Source organism: Thermobia domestica, chromosome 11 (assembly GCF_964235325.1).
Source record: "Thermobia domestica chromosome 11, izTheDome1.hap1.1, whole genome shotgun sequence".
NCBI classification, from domain to species: domain Eukaryota; kingdom Metazoa; phylum Arthropoda; class Insecta; order Zygentoma; family Lepismatidae; genus Thermobia; species Thermobia domestica.
The window spans coordinates 4758275-4773880 of record NC_137464.1 but is presented as its reverse complement, the minus strand read 5'-3'; the positions used below and the strand labels follow the sequence as shown (position 1 = coordinate 4773880).

Below are 15606 nucleotides of genomic sequence, written 5' to 3'. Positions count from 1 at the left end.
CATATGTTTTAAAATTAGTGCCGATGTGGGTGGGGCCAGGTTCACGGACATCCTTACGGGTCAGAGTAGAACAAAGAGAACTTGAAGACGTCGATCAGTTGAACTATCTTTGAAATATTTTGACGAGAGACCATTATTGTACTAAACAAATGAGATCCAGAATTGCCATAACCAAAGAAGCATTCAACAAGAAAAGATAACTCTTAAACAAGCATCTTATCTCTAAAAACAACAATCTTATATCCAAGAACAGATATCATTGTAATTTGATTCCATGTTCTCTATTTTAAATGAAAATTGTTGTTTTTAAAGTCTGTTTTTCAAAATTGCATCCATTCGATTTTATAATTTCTTTAGAAAATGTTGTGTGAGGTCGCGAGTTGAAATTTTTCAAGAAAATGAAACTTTGAACAATGTTTTCGTTTCATGGATGATCAAGAGTAACTACAGAAATTCAATAGATTTGATTTAAATGTTTTTTTTTATTTCAAAATTAAAATTAGTATTTTTCAAAATTATATCGGCTGCTTCGTATTTTTTTTAATGTGTTAGGTCGTAAGATAAAGGTTTTCGAAATAAATCTGATCAAATGGAATTTTTTGCTTGTTTCAGGTCACTAGATGAAACTATTCAAGACTTGGATGAAAAGTAAGCTTCGTTCCCTTCTACACAAAGTCGTTTTCTATTAAAATTAAAAAGAACAAAAAAACAACAAAAAAAACATGGTTTTTATTTTCTAGTCAACGACACTTTTCATTTTAAATTTTTTGTTTGTTTGTTACAGAGATACTATTAAAAGGTAATCATAGGTTCTTTATATACAATTCGTTTCATGAAAACATGTTTTTTCCTGTAATAATGTTTCTCAGTTTTTGTATACTTGCTTCAGAAAGAGGATGAAGACGGCAGCAAATAACATCGAAAATGTAAATATTGTAAACACAAAGTTATAATATAAGAACCATCAAAACATACAGAAAAATGTTTTTTAAAATAATATGCGTATGTAGTTTTACTGAATATGCTCTCATATCACAACTTGTAAGATCTAGGAATAGAAATTAAGCACATAGTTCCTTGTGTAAATGTCTACTAACAATGCAGACAAACAAGCAACCGAAAACTATAAGGTATAAGTGTATAATGTTTCTTGAAATGAAAGGAAATGAATTTTTTTATTAGTTTTACGTCCCACAGTTATGCCGAGTGTTTCTTGAAGTTCACATTTTATGATCTAAAAAGAAATAGTTTTCTGTTTACAGACACTTATTAATTCCAGCGTAGATACATACACACAAGGATTCAGTTTTCAAAGGTATTCACTCTAAAATATTTTTTTTAAATAAAATAAAATGTACACTAAAAACAGTAAAATTAGGTTTGCCCACCAGTGTCGTGACTAGGACATTTTGCTATGGAGCATGGATCCTTAACTCTGAGAATTGAAGGAATCGTATTTGTGGTTCAACAGTATTCTAGGAAGCCAACACTGTTCTGGGCCTCTTCTATAGTGACCTCTCGCAAAGGCTCGTGAAGCTTGGATTCTACACCAATCATAGAAGTGCTTTGTATCACGTGTGAAGCATCGGAAGAACTCTGCACGATTCAGGACTAGATCAGGAGAGTAATGCTCCCGGAAGTAGGAACGAGAAACACAGTTCTGATTGGTTGGCGTTATCCACTTCTTGCCAAGTTGCATTCAAATAGCAGAAATCAAACGCTTGCTGCTGTCGGTCTTCGTAGCCGAGTGAGCTAGTGCTATATGCTAGTAGCAAAAGTCTGTTTTGGCGTGAATTCAAACCTGGCCCGAGGAAAGATTTTTTTACATTTTTTTTACATTTTTATAACACTTATTAAATTAAAATAATATGAAAATAATACTCAAAAAAGTGATTTATTTACTTTTGTGCAGATAAGTAGTAGTAGTAGTAGGGACGGGTTAGAAACCCCGCAGGGCTCGTTCTCTTCCCCTTGTACTCCATGATATAGGGCTCGTTTTGTTTCCCTTCTACTCCATGATATAAATTTTGTGATCAACTTAAAACAACTGGCTAGGATAGCGCGTAAAACAGCTGGCTAGAGTAGCGCGCGGAAAAACGTACTTTCGGGAGTATTACTCTCCCGAGCGGGTCGTCACGATTCGTGGAACTCCTTCCGAACGCACACTTGAGAAAACGTGAAACAACAGAAGTGCACTAGCAATGTTGCCAGACTTAGAAAATATGACGAACGGACGACATAAAAAGAGCACTCAAAGAACTGTAATACGAAAACTAACAATTATTCGAATTAAATGGTAACAATAATAGTATCAAAAATATGAAACAACGACACCAACAATAACAGCAAAACGAAACTTAGTGGCAATCCGACAATGCTGTACCCTCGAAAGATGTTCTTCGTAGAGCGCCAGAGACAAGACTGGCAAAATTTAATGGATGAGGCTTGGCGACCGATAAACACCATCGCCTCCTATTGGGTGCTGGAATTGGTAGATGTAGATCAAACTTCACGACTCTGTGCTCTGACTATAGTTAGGCCTATACTGGCCACTCAAGTATTCTTTGTTATTACCATTCCACACAGTTTTAGTTCAACTACTGATAGGGTTATGACAAGCCAGACTTCTCTCAGATAAACACGATATGGATCACGTTTGGAAAAAGGCAGCTGAGCAATGGGCTACAGCTGATCAGATGTATTTCAGTTTAACATGACACGAGTCACATATTGAAAAATAGGTTTATTAACATATCATTTAAAACTTAAAACAAATTTTTATTTAAAAAATCCTAAACTTTCAAAGATTAATTTTTTCAGGTAGTGAACTCTTCTAGAAAGGTAGTTGGAGCCGTTCATGGTTTCAGAAAGTCGTAAATTTAACTAACTCTATGGCCTATGGAACCCGGAGGTTTAATGCCGCGTTCACAAAAACTCTCCACTGACTTCTATACTTTGCCAACTGGATGCAGTGTCTATTTCTGCGAAATCCATCTTAAAATTGTCTTTCCATCTGCGCCTAGGTGTTCCTAATGGTCATTTTCCGATTACACTTCCAATTAAAATTTGGAAAGCGTTCCTACTTTTTTCCATTCTGGTTACATGACCTGTCCAACTGACCCTCCTAGATTTGATGACCCTAATAATGTTTGGTGAACGGTATAAATTTACATAATTATTAGCCATAAGTTTACATAATTATAAATAAGTCTTAATTAAGGACTATCTCTGATACTTTAAAAAGAACTGAACAAACATTCAATCTTGTGTGTGATGTCGATGAATTTCTGTGTGAAGCAGAAGAATTATACACATGTTGATTAAATTTAAAAATACTTCCGAAAGGCTTTGCAATGCTCTAATGATTTCTGATCTTTATAAAGAGTATATGGGATATTCAGAGCACAACGGAATCAAGTTAAATTATGTGACAGAAGGACAAGTAGACCATTTTGTTTAACCGTGCCAGGTCATTCCTGGTTAAGGAAAATCGGTTTCAAACCGGAGGGGAATTGCTATAGTATGTAACTGCAGGCTTACCACAATCTCTCTCTGAAGGGGTCTTTGTAATGAACGCTTGAAATCCAGTAACAGTACGGGTCACTGGGAACACGATTTTTATCCGGATCACCTGGATCTGGAACTGATTTCTCAGATGGTACAGATCACCTGAAATACGACTTTTGTCTACACTCAAAACACAACAAGAATTACTAGTCCGTCAATCTACCCACTAGACCACATTATCTTTTGTTGCCTGTCTTTTTTTTGCAAATAAATGGTCATGACTTTAGAGCATGTCGCTTCCAAACTTAAGTCAACACATTTCTCTTTGTGTCTATATTTATGTACAACATCTTGGTTACAAAAGCTAATTTAAATTTGGCAGACAATTTACATCCTAGATTTAAGCCAATAAATGCAATATCTTACTCCACTTTCCAGTTCCTTCATACAACTCTCCCCTACCAATCCTGTTATTCCCTCTGCAATCGTGCTCTGCTACTGAAAAAAAATCCCTCGAAAACATTATTGGCAGTATACACAAAACCAAACATAATTTTGCTTTTTACTTATATTTTTATTATTTTATTATATTTCTAGGAAATATCTCCTTAGGTGGATTGCTTTCTATTATCTCAACTTACTAAAACTGAATTTTGCCCATAAACATAAGGAAAATTGAATAATTGCAAAAAATCATGAGTTACAGTATACGCGCAATATTTTTTGCGCATGAGGGTACTTTGATAATTTAGATTTGAATTCTCTTGACACTTTTTATTTTATTATGACGGAAACAAGAGCTTTACAAAATTGGAATTGTAAAAGTGTGCACTTTGCTGAAAACAGTAAATACCAAGATTTCACCCCTTAATTAACAACAATGTCTTGGAGTAGTGGGACAAGCGTTGGTCTCACGTCCCGGTGGTCCTGGGTTCCATTTCCGTTGTGTAATTAAAGGAAATTTTATCATTTGTATTATTCATATTCCAATGTAAGATAACTTGGAAAATGTTCAGTTTTTCTCAGTTGTAGTGTTGAGATGATTTTCTTCAGTGCACTCGTAAGAGAAAAGTGAACTGTGAAACACAACTACAAGATAACGTCAGTCGTATCAACCTTGATTTATACGTCTGTGAACGTAACGTATTTAGCGAACAATTGATGAATACGTAAGGCATATGGTTAGTATTTGTCAAAAATTTGACTGATAAAACACAAACGTTATTGTTTCCCACTAATTGCTTACAAGTTTCTACTACTTCTACTACTGCTAGAAATATTGATATTTTAAGCAATTCACCATTTCGGATACGTTCCATACCAACAAAAAGACTTTAAGTCCAAGCAAAACTTCATAAAATGTAAAATATATAGCCAAATCTCGATTTTTCAATAATAATAATAATAATAATAATAATAATAATAATAATAATAATAATAATAATAATAATAATAATAAAGAAATAACAGACTTACAATAGCAATTGCGTAAACAATACTTTCCAATAAAGAAAAAAATAATTGCCACAATGAAATTCGAACTCTTTTCTCTGCCATACGAGTTTCATTCTTTACCAATCTCTTTTCTTTTTTAATTCGCCCCAACCGTCGTATTGTTCGCTAGTGACACCTTACGTCCTTTCGACTTATTCCAAACACAACAGGGACTTGAACACAGAAATATCGAGGACAGTTAAAATTCCGATCTTACTCTTCAGAGTGATTCGAACACCCAATTGGCTTCACCTCACAATCGTCAGTAATTTGCAACAAGTTCGTCATATAAAGATAAAAAATAAACTAGTAGTTACGGCAGATACAAATAGAACTTTTAATTTGTACACTTGTTGATACAATTCAAAGAATGCGAAAATAATGTCTGCTGCCTTTTCTTTGGAAATTAGAAGTTAAGATGAGCAAGAATAGTAATGGAAATTGGGACGATCGTTAATAACAATGATGTAGCCTCAACTTGAAGAACGTTTTGTGATATTTTCCTCATTGAAGAAAGTCTATATAACTTGTTTTTGCGTTAAAGAAGGAAATCTCAAATTAGTCATTGGGAGACTCACATAAGCAACGTCTCCTTATACGATGATTACTTTCTTGTGTATAGTCTTACTTTAACTAGCTAATAGTTTGGGTGGAGTTTGAAGTGACGTGGTAGGTAAGTGGTTAGCACATTGAACTTCTATTTGGCGGAGCCGGGTTCAAATCCCGCCCAAGTTTGAAACTTTTTCAAGTGTTTCAATTTCAATTTCAGCACATACTCTGTGTGACAAGCAAGATCATCTTCTCTCCAGAAAGAAAAAGATGTTCGAATCAGGAGAATTGGAGAAGTTGTGTCAATGGAAACAATGATTTACAAACTTATTTCCAGCAGTTGTTCTGGATTTGATATTTTCACCTAATTTCAAGCATTTTCTGATTCAAGCGTGGGCATTGTTTTTATTTCTTTGAACATACAGTATATAACGAAATAATACATTACATACACAGCAATATTAGGAATAATATATGGTGTTCATAGTAAAACACGCTCTAAACCATAGAGATTCATCTCATAATGGAAAAATGTTGTGTGCGCTATCTACTTACAATTTTACGTGACTCAGTTCTAGTGACTGCTGTCAGTGCCGAGAAAAGTTTCGTGTAAGTTGGGTTGCATCTGCCCAAGCGTTTTACAAACTGCAAACTATCTGGACCCCAAGTAATGGAATTAGAGCACTTAGAGGGGAGATACTTTCGCTGGTGGCTGTACAACGTGGTAATGTTTATAAGCAATCACATGTGCTCCTGTTTGTAAATATCAACCACATGTATTTATGTTTGAGTACTACACCTCACGTTGGATTACTACAAGAAGGAGATGGCAAACCACCTGCACCACCTACAAGTCATATGACATAAGTCTAGGTTTCCTCTCCGCCTGGCTTAGCTTGCTCGGAGCTCTGTCGCGATCCCAACCTCAGTTGCTTAGCCCGCTTTGAAGCTCTGTAATACTTAAGCCCCTCAGTGCTTGCTTCGGAGCTTTGAGGTTTCCTACACCACTCTACCTAGCTTGCCTGGAGGTCTCTAGAAATCCTGCCTCAAGGCTGCAAGGCCTTGGGCTACCCTTCTCTACCTTGCATTAGAGAAAAGTTGTATAGTAATATTTCTGTAAATACTGTTGTTATATTAGAGGAATAAACTGGTAGTGGGAGTCGATTCCGGACTATGATTTACGCAACCTAGCTTTATCTACCCAAAGTATTATATGTGAAAACTGTGAAAAATAAAAAAATAAAAAAGACTTGCTTTAGCAGCCCAACTAACAGTGTTGAGATATATTTTAGAAGTATAAACAAGTTGCAGACACGGGAGCATTTCTTCACAAAGAGGGCAAATGGCTATGGTTAGAATAGTATTGTTCTATGTGTTTAAGATATAAAGTAAACATAAACTTAACCCATTAAATAGTGGAAGACTAGCATTATATAAATGGAAAATCTTCAACGGTTGTCATTCAGCATATAGACCTTGTTCAGGTTCATTGGACTCTGTTAGTTAACATCTCTAAGGCAGCACAGAATATTACACTGAGAATGAAATTTTGTTATCTAAGAGAAAATGCTACATCAGGGTCATCACTGTGCTTTGCTCAACACGTAAATGTGCACCACTTAACGTTAGACAAACGGTTAATTGTTGTATACTACGTCCTCTTATAGTCATCACAACGAGTTGTGAAGCTTGGCCTAGATCTACAAATTTCAGCACCCAATAGAACGCTAGGGTGTGTCACACTTGTCAAGTCCCCTTCCATGAAATATTGCTAGTCTCGTCTCTCGCACTTTATGGAAAACATCTAAGAGTATAACGTTGCCGAATTGCCGCCACGTTTCGTTTTGTTTAATTTTGTTGTTGTCGTTGTTTCATATTTTTACTACTATTATTGTTACCGTTTAATTCGAATATTTGTCAGTGTTCATGTTATAGTTCTTTAAGTTATTTTTTAATCACTTGTTCGCCATGTCATCTACGTATGGCAACATTGTTGGTGTGCTTACGTTGTTTCGCGTTTTCTCAACTGTGCGTTCGGAAGGGAGCTCCACGAATCGTGCCGAATTCTTCCGAAGCATCACACACGAGGCAAAGCAGTTCTGTGATTGATGTAGAGCATAGGCTTCACGAGTCCTCGGAATCACTATAGTAATTTTCTCCGTTTAAGGACAGGCCTCCCAATATCCATTCTGAAGGCAATACTCATGCATTATACCAACAATTGGTTGAGGATTGAATTAAAGGTAACATTACATTTACAATTTTTTGACATGTTGACAGTAAATGAATTATAATTAATTTAAGGAATTTCAAATTCACTATCTTCATATTTACGAGAAGAAGTCAAAAAGTAAAGGTACTTGCAATTTCTTGCACTAGGGTTTGGTAACACTGCTAGTATCCAGCGTTGAATTAGTGTCGTCTGCAACACTTCTATGGAACGTGTCACTCTTATTCCCGCGTTAGTCATTGGAGTGTAGCACACCGTTAAACATAGCAGCTCTATTGTCAATCTGCACCAAGGAGGAAATGAGAGCAGTGATTCGCTTTTTGTTTGCGGAAGGTGTTAAACCTGCGGAAATTATTTGTCGAATGCAAGCGCAGTATGGTGACAGCTGCTTTTCGCGGAGCAAGATCTGCGAATAGATAGAGCGTTTCAAACAGGGAAGAACTGATTTATGTGACCAGGAAAGATAGGGCAGGCAATCGATGTTAACAGCTGAGGACAATTCGAAAGTCGGAAAGTAAGGCTGGGAGCATGGTTTGGAAACACCCATCATCATCAGAAGTTAAGAAATGTAAACGTCAACCATCAGCTAGTCATTCATACAAAAGGTTACAGGTGCAACCGAAAAACTTGTTTTCCGACGGAATAAAAAAAAAAAAAAACCTTCTGAAATGTGTTTCTACAGGGAGATTATGTAGAAAAATAATGTTTGTTTCAGTTTTCTATCATTAGAATAAATGTACCATTTCTCGAAAGTCCTCTTTACTTTTTGACTCCCCTCGTATATTTATTTGCATGTATCTGTTTATATTACTAACTATTATACTTATCGTTTTCTGTTTCCCCGGTTTACTTAATTGTTTTATAAGAATCACCATAATTATTTCCATAATAATGAATAGGGAAAATTCTCATTTGCTTTACAGAAAACACTCGAAACCAAGAGCTCCACTGACAAGATTTTGAAGATCAATCTAGATTGATAGATTTAAATCTCACAATTCTTCTTCACGAATTTTGGTGTCACATTCTACTCATTCTTTATTATTATTATTTAAATAAATTTAAAAAGGTGAGCAAAGTTACTTTATTGAATTCTTTAATGGTAGAATTAAAGAAAGTTTTATATGAAATAATAAGACGTTATCCAAATTTTATTTGTAAGTTTGGCAAAAAAAGCACATAAGAATTTAATTATTTAAGGTTTTTTTTTTTAATTTTCAATATTGTTAATATTCTTGGCAATGATTGTTATAAATGAATTTGTTCATGCAAAAAGGTTTCACTCCTTAAAATGGCGAAATTAACATCGATTTTTGTTCCTATTGGGTACACCTATGTTTCTATGAATAAAGGCCTTCAGTTTCATTGGTCTAACATTTTATAAACAGATGTCAATCTCAATCAGTGTTGCCACACTTGGTACAATTGTACCAAATTCAGCCCTTTTCGTCATTCATCGGCCCGTTGGTACCACGCTGGCATTTTCAGCCACTTTTGTGAAAAAATTGGTACAATTCTACCCAATTCAGCACCATTTAACAAATACTTGTCACATTTTCTAAAGTGTCCGTAAGATTTCTCCTGCATCTCACATTACTTATACTGTGTGTTGGACTCTTAAAAAATGCTGTTGAACTTGTATCGGTGGCGTTCCACCGCTTAACACTTAGGATCTTTGTGTAGAAAATTCGTAATTTGAACTATACTAGGATACAAATGACGCTAGGTGAGCGCATGCGCGCCACGCATGAAGGAGACGAGAAGGAAGCAGTGTGGTGGAAACATTGTCTTCAAAACCTTAAAAAGAAATAGAACCACACAAACACGTTGAATCAAGTGTTGAATATTCTGAAGAAGACCAGCGTGTGCTCAAGTAAGTCTATAATTTATGTCATTGCAAAAATTCTACACAAAAATATAATAGCACGAAAAATACATTGACATAATTGCTAATTTAGTGGGCTAAGTTGATTAGTGACGCCATATTGACGAATATAAAGATATCCGAACATTTCTGCGTTTTATAGATCTATATTGACACGTTGATTTGTGCTCTTGGAAGAGATGAGTTGTTTTAGAGCATTACCTCTTTCAGTTTCGTGTTATAGAGCCGAGTATTACACTGGTATAAAATTCAACTCTTTTTGATTCAATTTGGTACTATTTTTCAGCCCACTTCAGAGCTAGGACTGTGGCAAAACTGATCTCAATTATTCTAGGCAGCATGGGCTTGGGTCACAGAGTGGAGCCCTTTCTGCATGGAGAATTATATTTGTTTTATGTATTAGTGGCAATAGCTATTGATTTCGGTTGATAGACCTGCAACGTATGGTACCTGGCGAAATAGTCTTAACACAGTTTTGTGTTAAAAAAGAGCAAAAGATAACAACTAAATAAAATTACATGCAGACAAGACTTCGTCTATAATTTACATGCTTCAGTCCACAGCGGAAAACATTTTTTTTTACCATGAAAATGAGCATAGAAATGGTTTCCCTATACAGGATTCGATTAATGTAATTTTTATCTACACGAAGATTTTTTTTTCATTTTCATTTTATAGTTTCAAAACCAATGACGCATTCTCAAATTATCCTACAAAGTTTCAATGTACCAATGTCCTGGACTCCTAATCCCATCATAGGTCAATAACTGATCACGTGATCACAATGATTTACCCAAAGAACAATTACCAATTATTGATATGACAATAAGAAATGTACCCCCTCCCAAAATTTAAGATTGGTACACAAATACACCTGTGTCTTATGAAAAAAGTAATAAATCCTGTACTTATTCAATAATAAAGCCGGTCAATAACATTTAAATTTTGAATATTTGGCCATAAGAGGAATACCAACGGGTCCTAGAAAACGTTTACCGAATTTTGTTATTTGATAATTCCCAAATTTAAAAGGGAACATAAACATATAAAGGTAATAAACCATATAACGTGCTAAATAGGTGTCAATAACCTCCGAAATTCGATTTTTGGTAGTTCTTTACCCCTGAAAGGGAACGATGTGGACCATCCAAATTTATAGTGGTACATATTGAAGTCCTGTACTATGATACCAAATGCTTATATTAAAACAATTTCTAAAACCGAGTGGATGAGCCAAGATACCCCTCCCAAATTTTTCAAGGGGTGCGTCAATGTACCCATGTCTTATGATAGGAAATGAACCCATATACATGACCATATAACCATATAAGGTAATAGAACCCCATCAAAGGGAAGAAATTGGGCCAAAAACCAAACGCAACATATTGCTTATGTTTATATTTTAGTAATTTTTACCCATGAAAGGGAACAAGATGGACCACCCAAATTTATCATGATACATGTTGAGGTCATGTACTATGATACCGAATGCTTAAATTGGAAAATTTCCAAAATTTAAGGGGATATGGAATGGACCCCTATACATGATCATATAACCATATAAGGTAATAGGACCTCATCCAAGGGGATAAATTGAGCCAAAACCAAACACGTGGTTGTACTAAAATTTGGCAATTTCGTACCCATCAAAGGAAACGTGGTGAACCACCCAAATTTATAGTAATATATATATTAGGGTTCTATACTATAATACCAAACATGTAAAAGGGGCAATTTCCAAAATTAAAGGGGTGGGCCAAAGTACCCCTCCCAAATTTTTAAAGGAGTGCACAAATGTACCTATGTCTTATGATAGGGAATAGACCCCTATACATAACCATATAACCATATAAGGTAATAGAACCTCATCCAAGGGGATAACTTAGGTCAAAACCAAACACGTGGTACAACGTATTGCTTACGTTTATATTTTGGCAATTTCGTACCCCTAAAAGGGAACGAGGTGAACCACTGAAATTTATCATAATAATACATGTTAGGGTCCAGTACTATAATACCAAATATATAAAATGAGCAATTTCTAAAATTTAAGGGGTGGGCCAAAGTACCCCTCCCGGGGTGCACAAATGTACCTATATCTTATGATATGGAATAGACCCCTATACATAACCATATAAGGTAATAGAACCTCATCCAAGATGATAAATTGGGCCAAAAGACCAAACACGTGGTACAACGTATTGCTTACGTTTATATTTTGACAATTTTGTACCCCTAAAAGGAAACGAGGTGGACCACCCAAATTTATCATAATACATGTTAGGGTCCGGTACTATAATACCAAATGTTTAAATTGGGCAATTTCCAAAATTTAAGGGGTGGGCCAAAGTACCCCTCCCAAATTTTTAAAGGAGTGCACAAATATACCCATATCTTATGAAAGGTACTGGACCCCTATACATGACCATATAACTATATAGGATAATAACACCTCATCAAAGGGGATAAAATCGACCAAAAACCAAACACGTGGTACTACGTATTGCTTACGTTTATATTTTGGCAATTTTGTACCCCTAGAAGGGAACGAGGTGGACCATCCAAATTTATCATAATACATGTTAGAGTCCAGTACTATAATACCAAATATATAAAATGATCAATTTCCAAAATTTAAGGGGTGGGCCAAAGTACCCCTCCCAAATTTTTCAAGGGGTGCATTAATATACCCATATGTTATGAAAGGTAATGAACCCCTGTATACGCCAATATAACCATATAGGGTAATAACACCTCATCAAAGGGAATAAAATCGACCAAAAACCAAACACGTGGTACTACGTATTGCTTACGTTTATATTTTTGGCAATTTTGTACCCCTAGAAGGGAACGAGGTGGACCACCCAAATTTATCATAATACATATTAGGGTCCTGTACTATAATACCCAATGTTGAAATTGGTCAATTTCCAAAATTTAAGGGTGGGCCAAGGTACCCCTCCCAAAAATTTCAAGGGGTGCATTAATATACCCATGTCTTATGATAGGTAATGAACCCCTGTATACGCCCATATAACCATATAGGGTAATAACACCTCATCCAAGGGGATAAATTAGGTCAAAAACCTCCGAAATTTGAATTTTTGGCAATTTTTTACCCATGAAAGGGAACGACATAGACACCCAATACTGATAGATGTACATACTATGGTCCTAGGCTACCATACCAAATTTTTAGATTTGGCAATTTCCAAAATTTAAGGGGGGTGGTCCTATGTACCCCTGCCAAAATTTAGGGGGTGGGCCAAGGTACCCCTGCCAAAATTTAGAGGGGGTGGTCCTAGGTACCCCTAGGTCATTGCCCCCGGGCCAGGTCATTGACCTTTCACCCCGGTCATAAAAGAGAGTGAGGATGAGTCATTCGCGCCAACGCCGACCCCTACTACTACGTAGGAGTAGAACCGTACTTAAATAACTTTATTAATTGGCTATTCAGCCATATCGCAAGCAAAGAACGCCTTCAGCTCGGTTCAAGTAATTTTGGTAATTTCGCAAACGCCTGTGCCGATGCAACGACATTTACATGCAACATTCCCGGCCGGCGACAACAGTTAGTAAGCCTGTAGAACACTGAAACGGGCTTTTGCTCTTGCAGTTGATGCACGAAATCTCAGTGTTAACATTCATCTCTATTGTCTGGAGCATGTTGTTCAATGAGTCCCACATATTAAAGACATTAAGTCGTTGTGTGTATATCATGTATTATTTCATAATATACTCCACATGAAAAAGAAATATACTGATCATCATGAATTAGTAAATTGTTGAAATAAAGTATCAAATCTGGTATAATTGAAGTAAATAGGTTTGTAAATTTTTGCCAACGCCCTTGGTCTTACTTCGATTCCCCGTCAATCCAACACCTCTTTCCTTCTGCACAAGAAAAGATCTTGCTTATTACATTAAATACGGATTGGAATTCAAATTGAAACATGTTAAAAAATTTGGTATGCGGGGATTCGAACCCGATCTAATGCTTGAATCTCCAATATGATAGCCACTGACCTACGCTAACAAATTCCTTGAAGTTTCAGAGAAACTGTTAGCTAGCTAAAATTCTTTCATGTACGGTACACTCATGTCCAAAATGATTGTCGCATATCTATAACTGTCTTCTTGTAAGAATTTGATAATGATTTGCAGAGTACTTTTAATACTGATACTATGTGTATAATCGGGAAATGTATATTTGTGGTAAATTTCATAGGAAAAGAATTATAAATACGAAAATTAGAATGAGTAAAACAAAATTTTCTTAAATGGACAAGAAAGTTTTATTTTTGTTTTATTGTTCCTATTTACTGCTCTTTTGACATGAAATTTGCCACATACATGTCTTTGCCGATTACACACATACTAACTTTATAAGAAATACCGAGCGAATTCGTTATCGAATTATATTTCTACAACAACATATTTATAGACATGCGACAATAATTTTGGACATGAATGTACGTGTTGACAGCCACTAAGGCCCAATGAAGAAACGATCATTAATTGGGTTGATTAATTTTCTTCATTAAACGTAATTATATTGTTTTATTATTGATAACGGACACTCCAACCTCCATCATTTCAAATACAACCTCATTGTTATTCAGCCGTAAAAAAAAAAAAAAAAAAAAAAAAGTGACTTATTCGAAAAATACGTTTAAACATTACAGGATATGTAACTTCCAATTATCAGCCGCAAACTCAGTCTATCTGACTGTAAACGAAACTCAATGTGAAACAGAGAATCACTTTACACAATGCAGATTTGATGTATCATTAGAAGTAGCTTAGTTGTTTGTTAATCATTTGTTTAAATTTTGTTGAATGTCAAGTTTTTTTTTTATTATTATTATTTATTGCGTGCTCCTACCTTAACTTGAGACTGAGAACATATTTTTCAATAACCAATTTCTTACCAATTTCTTTACTTTCAAATTAGATTAGGAAACCAAATTATACGAATTGTAATTGTAAAATACTATAGCTGGGAACATGATATAAAGTATCTTCATATTCGTTATTATTCTATCGAGTAACCAGGGTTCGATTCTTTGTAGGAGTTCATAGTGTTTGGATTCCACATTGAGTTTTGGAGGCTCGCTACTGAAAGGGATTCTAAACTTGAGTGGTTAAGGTGTTACTTTTCTAGTTTGGATGTTATTTCTATACGATGACGTCAAAACATTTGTGCAGAGAAACAAATTACAATTTTATGAATTAATTTTAAAATATTATTCCTTCACTGGTGAAAATGAAGTAAACAGGGAATTTTTAGTTACACCATTATCAACTTTTTGCAGCATATAAACTCAGTGTGACCAAATACCGAAGTGCAAATACGAAAATGGCCAAAAAGTGGCATAATATATTTTGCTATCCTCGTAGAGATTTGTTAAGCTCTCATATGTATATTCGTTGATAGAAACGTATTTAAAGAACAACTAATAACAATCACGAGAATTATTGTTTTATTGTGTTCTTTGTTTCCTTTCCAGACTACCAGTTGGTGAAGATATTTTTCTCCTGTGTTCTATTTACGAAACTGAGTTCTCTTATTTATGAGACTGTGTTCTATTATCTATGAGACTGAGTTCCATTATTTACGAAACTGTGTTCTATTATTTATGAAACTGTGTTCTATTATTTATGAAACTGAGTTCTATTATTTGTGTTTTGTTTTCTTTTTACCTGAAATTAAGAATTTTCATTCTGGAAAGAGAAAATTTCAATTTACACCTGCTTTCCAAGACAAATATTTACATATTGGTTTGAGCAATCAGCTCTGAAGGTTATAACAAAAATTTTATCATTAAAACTGTGTATTTACTATAAACAATATTAAGTTTTGTTCATCTAATCAGTTTTCAATAATACTGTTAACTTTGCAGATTGATTTATCTGTACTCAATTCAAATAAAGATTGCTA

General features: G+C 35.0%; 1 protein-coding gene across 3 annotated transcripts in view; it reads left to right on the top strand.

Moving 5' to 3' along the window:
- LOC145663532 (uncharacterized) overlaps window positions 1–15606 on the top strand; it is a 48051-nt gene extending 32445 nt beyond the window's left edge. For 2 of the 3 annotated variants that reach the window (XM_081729643.1, XM_081729642.1), the window contains exons 4-6: window positions 613–648; window positions 8704–8849; window positions 15176–15606. In XM_081729643.1, the coding sequence (XP_081585769.1) occupies window positions 613–648; window positions 8704–8743 (76 nt within the window). In that variant the 3' untranslated portion in view covers window positions 8744–8849; window positions 15176–15606. The remainder of the gene's footprint in view (window positions 1–612; window positions 649–8703; window positions 8850–15175) is intronic. The other variant, XM_081729644.1, reaches the window with a different exon arrangement.